Consider the following 6,000-nt stretch of genomic DNA (forward strand, 5'->3'; position numbering starts at 1 on the left):
GATAGGAGCCCTAATTGTAGGTGATCCTCAACCTCTATGTTTTGAAAAAGAGAACTTTATTTCTATTGTAATCCCTAGCTGTCAATTATAAGATGGATTTGATAGAGCCTTAATAGCAAAATATATATTAGGATCATCCTTAGTGCTTTGAAAAAGTAAAGATGGCCTAACCATAACCTTGAAGGTTCTAATTCATAAGACCTGGGCTGGGATCTGGGGATCTAATTCTTTAGAGCACCCAAGAAGTGGTTCAGATAGACATTCATGGGTAGAACCATTGCCTTGGAGTTAAGGAAAGCATATAAACTTGTACAGAGGACACAGAAGCAAACAGTTTCATTTTTCAGCCATGTTTGTAAAAGAATTCACTTTCAGTACAAGGGGAACAACCAAGCCCTTTCCTATTATATCTAGGTGTATTACAAGTTATTTTAGCTCTGTTACCAAAAGTTCTCATTACTGTTTCTTTAGGGAGGCTACCAGGCTAAATTCTAATGTTCTCAAGGTATCTTGTCCTGGAAATGGTGTCATTTCTCAGGATTTGAAAATGACTTGGCTGAACTAAAGATGAAGAAGCCAAGCCTCTACTACTCTTCCTATTCTCCTGGGCACAGCTGTGGAGTGTTGGCACTGTGCCCAAACCCTAAGAAGTAAAATATGGCAACAATGAAAGTCAGACCTTAAAGAATCTAAAAGTTCAACTCTCGTACTTGCCACCATGGACTCAGCAATAAGAGCAGACAGTTGCACTCTATGTAGTTCATAGCTTCTTTGTTCCTTCACATCTCACTGAGCAGAGAGAGGGTAAAGAGCCCTCTGACAGCTTCAGCTGCCCCTGTTCATTTCCTCAAACTCCAGGATGAGACCTTTAATGTGGGACAATTTCTGATGCAGGTACTCACAGCGACGCTTTTCTTCCCTATAACCTGGGTACCGCTGCAGAGGAAAAGCATCCATGTCAAAAAAACAAAAGGATCGCCTTTTTGCTACCATTCCCAGACCCTGTCTTACCTTCTTGAACTTTCTATATTCCTGGACTATTTTTTCTTCCAGCACCTGAAACAAAGAAAATGCTAGCACCAACTTTAGCCTTGAGAAAAAAGCTCCAGTTTTCCTAAAGAAGAGAAGTAATTTCCCATCTCATTGTACTAAATGATAGAGGTCAACTTTTCTCTCAAAACTGACTTGTTTGTCACTTGGGTCACTGTATAGTCTTAAGGGCAATTAGGGAATTTATGGCCAGTAAAGCTAGAAAGCCATCTTGAGTCCATTCCTTACCTTGTGTTCTGGAGTTCCTCGCTGAACTCTCTTGATCTCAGCTCCCAGCTCTATGAACCTTTGGCTTGCAGCCCCAACACGAGCATGTAGGATGCGGTATTCAGTATAATCTGTCTCAAAGTCCTGCTCATAAGCATGCTGCTGCTCTGCACTGCGGATGGCCCTGTATTGCCTGCCAGGAGCAGAGAGTTGCCACCTTCAATTTCATTGCCCTGAAAGCTTCAAGCTCCCAGGAAGTTTATCTTAGTATCTCATATGCACAAAGCTTGATAAAATTGGAAGTAGCAGGAGACTCACAGGAGGTAATCTGGTACCTCTTCAGGGCTTAGGGATTCAGAATCTGGGAGGGAAGCAAGATAACACAAAACTGATTATATAGGTCTTTTTTCCACTAGGGCAGTTTAGCCCTTTTCTCATTAACTCACCTGCTTGAACTGAGGGACTGTGTTCCAGCCTGGGGCCCATGTCTTCATCCTTATCTTCTTGTTCCCAATCTTCTGCCTCTTGTAGGTCCTGACTGGGCAGCCCTTGTAGGGGACTTGGAGCTAAAGGCAGAGTTCTGAGTCTCTTTTCTTTTAGTCCTAGAGTGGTTGTAGGTGCTGGACGCTTCTATTGGGAAAAATGTCACATAAACAGTAACCCAGAAAGCCTAGTCTGCCTGACTCTTGAAAACTAATTTCATAGAATGAGCTCTGGGAGCATCACAATGAAGGCTCCTAATTTTAAAATTTTAGCCTGACTGGACAAAGATTTCTGAAAAACCCTTGCTATTACAACTTACCTTGTCCAAATGTTTCTGGCTAGCAGAGGAAGGCAGTGCCTGGTCAGGTTCTCTGTTTGGAAGATAGGTCTGGTTTCTGGGATATTTGAAGAGGGAATGGGAGAGATGAAGACCAAGATCTCTTATTAGAGCCTTTAGTGTAGAGATTAGAAAAGAAGACGATACCAGGGATTCCCAGCTTAGTCCCACCCTGTCCCAAGTACCTCACTTCCCACTGTGTCATGTGTTCCCTTGAGGATCCTGGGAGTGACTGTCCTTGGCTGCTTGCCAGTGGATCTGGCACCTGGCAGGGAAAGTGGCAGGGGCACTTGGCTCCCTGGGCTTCAGGCTTTGCCCCACCTTATTCCAGCTACCTACAGTTTCTGGCCTCACCTCTTTTAGTGCCATCTGTGGCTGTGAAACTGTGTCTTCTTCAGAATAGTCTCCTGTGTTCTGCCAACTCTCAGGATCTCTGGCACTGTCAGTCAGATTATGTCTCTGAACTGTAGATGGGGCTGGGATGGAATCCATGGCTGCCCAAATAGTGAGGCGCTCCCTGAGTGGGCCCAGGCAGTGGAGGTGGTTAGGCCCAGATCTGGAAAGGGATGGTGGAAAAATCCCAGGAGGATGGAGAACTTTTAAGCACCTCTGAAATCAGCCTCCCCAACTTTCCACAAACGCTTTTTGCCTGCTACCTGTTCCCCCTTACCTGCCTAAGCGTTGGCACACAAGGTCCAAGCCACCTCCAGAGCCCTCCTGGCCACACTGGGACACTATGAAGGAGAAGAGGCAGGACCAGCCAGGGCCTGGGAACCTCAGATACTGAGGGCAAAAGGAGAACCATAAGTCCCGTGAAGTCAGCCCCTCCCTCCCATTGCCGTTCTTCCCTGAGCCAACCTAAGACTGAAGGTGGGTCCCACGGGGCTCGTTAGTACACCAGGTGCAGCTGGGCTTGAGTTCCCCAGGAGGCTGAGACGGCACAGTCGCCTTAACCGAAGTCTCCTGGGACCACAACCCTAGCAGCCCCCTCCGCCCCATTTGGGGGTTCAGTTCTCGGAACTTCCTCAGACCGTGACTGCTCTCAGCCTTCTGCCCTGACTGCACCTTCCCGGAGCCCACTTCTGTTCTCCCCGCACCCCGCCTTTTTCACACACTCTAGGCCGGTACTTACCCCTCGGTTGCCTTGGAAAGCGATCACTGGCCGAACCTGCGGGGAGAGCAGATGCGAGCTGAATGCAGGTGAAGTGGCATTCCCACCATCCGGCTCCGGTGCTCAGGGGGTACCTGCCTCGCCGGCTTCACTTGGAGATGGGAAGGTCGGAGCCTGCGGATGCCTCTTCCCATCCCCAGGTCCCTTTGCCAGGGTTACCGGCTGAGGCCCGAGATCCCGAGGGGTAGAGGCTAGGGAAGACGGGTCCCGGGGTCGGCCGCACCTGTTGCCGCCGACACTCTTGCAGCGCCCGCAGCGCCGCGTCGTTCAGCCTGAACAGCAGGAGACTGGTCCCGGCAGCGGGGGTGAGGCAGAGCTGGAGCTTCCCACTCAGAAGCTCCTGGGGTCCCTCCATGGCTGCGAGGTCGAGGCGCAAGCCGAACAAGAGCCACAGGCAAGGGCCACCACCACCACCTCTGCTGTGCAGGGCTAGGCTGGCACTCTTGGTAGCCCAGGTCGGCCCCGCCCTCCGTCGGGCCCCACCCCCGGCCCCACCCCCAGCCAGCACCACCCCTGAGGTTTCCCAGCCGCGTGAGCGGTGCTTCGCTTTCCCCTAGACTTCTGCTCGGACCCACCCCACGGGTTTCTTGGATGGGCACGCACCGCTTTGGGCTTTCGGAAGGGGCTATCGCAGTTACAGGGGGAAAGTCTGCGGCCAACTTTACCCCTCCCCAGTTTTGCCTCAGTTTCCCCAGCCAACCTGAACTCGGAGTTGCCGTCTCTAAGTGAAGCTGAACCTGCAATCTCTAGAGGCTTTTAGACGCAGAGGGGCGGGAGAAGGCCTGGTTGCTGGGCTGGCTCAGCAGACCGCACCTCAGAGGCCAAGAGCACCCCCAGAGACCGGAGGATAGCTGACCCGAAGGGATATTTCTGACGCCAACACCTGGTGCAGCGCTTTCGCTTTTTCCCGCCTGCAGTACTGCTGCGGACCCGAAGACAATTTCTAACTGAGGCTGGAGAGAAAATCAGGCCAGGTGGGTGTCGCGGCAGCGGTGAAACTTGGCTGTCGCTGGCTGAAGCCGACCCCTCCCACCCCCACCGGTAGGCGGGGATGGGGGGTGTGGGTGGTGGCAGGAGAGTTGCAGGGCAAAGGGAGGACTCAGTCCCAGGTCACTGCTCCTGGCCTATACAGGTGAGACTGGTGTGAAAGGGAGCTGGCCCGAGGGCCAAGAGGTGCCACGAAGTTGTGAGACGTTCTGGAGGTTCAGATTCTGGTGCACTGAGACCGCAGGAATTTCAGGTCGGCCCTGGTGTCTCCACTTGTCCCTGTTTGGGCATGTTTTCCAAGAGCCCTGAAGTTCTCTTTCCTAGCTAGGATCCCTCTGCTAAATCCCTGGACCTACATAATTCCAGGTGACCTTAATGCCCTCCACTCCAAATCAAATCACCTATACATTTGTCAAAACTCATCAGATAGTACACCTAAAATGTGTATATTTTAATGTATGTAAATTAGACCTCAATAAAGGTAATTTTAAAAGTCAGTGCAGTAAATCTCCAACTCCAACAACAAAAACATTTACCTGTCCATCTCCTTAGGGCTTTCTGCTTCTGTGGGTGACCATTTGTTAATTTGAACAAAGTGTGGCAGTAGGTAAAGCTAGTCTCCCAGGGTTCCTTTTCTTCTCAGATGACATCTGTGGACTTCTGTAGGATTTTCCTGGATTTAAACTCAAAGGAGAGCCTAGAATGGTGAAAATTTTCAGAGAAGAGGGAAGGAGCAGTGCTATAAGAGGAAGCAAATGGGAAAGATATTTGGGGCAGGGAGGTAGGAATCTAACGTATGTTGGATGTCTATTGTGTGTCAAAATCTTTGCATGTTATTTAATCCCTAAAATAACTTTAGAGTAGGTATTATCACCCACATTTTTCATTCATTCATTCATTCATTCATTCAGCAGTTATTTATTGAGCACTTACTCTGCACCAGACATTGTACTATATCCTTGGGATACATCAATGAACAGATTTCTTGCTTTGGAGAGAGCACATTCTTTTTTTTTTTTTTTTAAGTAGGCTCCATGCCCAGCGTGGAGCCCAATGAGGGGCTTGAACTCATGACCCTGAGAAAGACCTGAGTTGAGATCAAGAGTCAGTCAATTAACTGACTGAGCCACCCATGCACCCCCTGGAGAGCTTATATTCTAGAGGTGAAGGAGGCACTATAAACAAACCTAAGAAATAAACACAAGAAATATAGTGTATGTTGGGGTGCCTGGGTGGCTCAGTGGTTTGGGCGCCTGCCTTCAGCTCAAGTCATGATCACCGGGTTCCTGGATCAAACCCCGTGTCCGGGTCCCTGCTCAGCAGGGAATCTGCTTCTCCCTTTCCCTCTGCCTCTCCCCCTGGCTTGTGCTCACTCTCTCTCTCTCAAATAAAATCTTAAAAAATATCTATATAGTGTATGTTAAAAGGTAATAAGTGCTATAGCTAGAAGAAAAAATAGAGCAAGGTAAGTGGGTTTGGAAGTGGAGGAGGAGGAAGTAGAGGAGGATGGAGAGGGTTGACTGTATAGTAAGTAAGATGATAAGAGAAAGCCTTATGGAGAAGATGAAATTTGAGCAATGCCCGAAAGGAGGTGAGGCAATTGGCCAAGCCATACCGTTGGAGGAAATGCTTTCTAGGTAGAGGGACTAGCCACTGCAAACTCTGAGTCAGAAGTGTGCCTGGAGTGTTTAAGGAAAAAGTTGAGGGGCACAACTGGATCAAAGTGAGTAAGGGGAAGAGTAGTAAGAGATGAAGTCAAGAAGGT

At 49.2% G+C, this 6,000-nt stretch overlaps 1 protein-coding gene across 1 annotated transcript; it reads right to left on the reverse strand.

Moving 5' to 3' along the window:
- Positions 1–389: 389 nt before the first annotated feature.
- ELL3 (elongation factor for RNA polymerase II 3) lies at positions 390–5,310 on the reverse strand. Its single transcript, XM_032417084.1, has 11 exons — positions 3,472–5,310; positions 3,210–3,245; positions 2,748–2,860; positions 2,432–2,633; positions 2,263–2,342; positions 2,060–2,135; positions 1,704–1,887; positions 1,576–1,618; positions 1,279–1,450; positions 1,012–1,056; positions 390–936 (listed from the first exon to the last, which is right to left on the reverse strand). The coding sequence occupies exons 1-11, from the start codon at positions 3,601–3,603 to the stop codon at positions 826–828; spliced, it is 1,194 nt and encodes a 397-aa protein (XP_032272975.1). The 5' UTR covers positions 3,604–5,310; the 3' UTR covers positions 390–825.
- Between the last annotated feature and the right edge of the window lie 690 nt (positions 5,311–6,000).

This window comes from Phoca vitulina, unplaced genomic scaffold (genome assembly GCF_004348235.1).
Source record: "Phoca vitulina isolate PV1807 unplaced genomic scaffold, GSC_HSeal_1.0 scaffold20, whole genome shotgun sequence".
Lineage (NCBI taxonomy): Eukaryota > Metazoa > Chordata > Mammalia > Carnivora > Phocidae > Phoca > Phoca vitulina.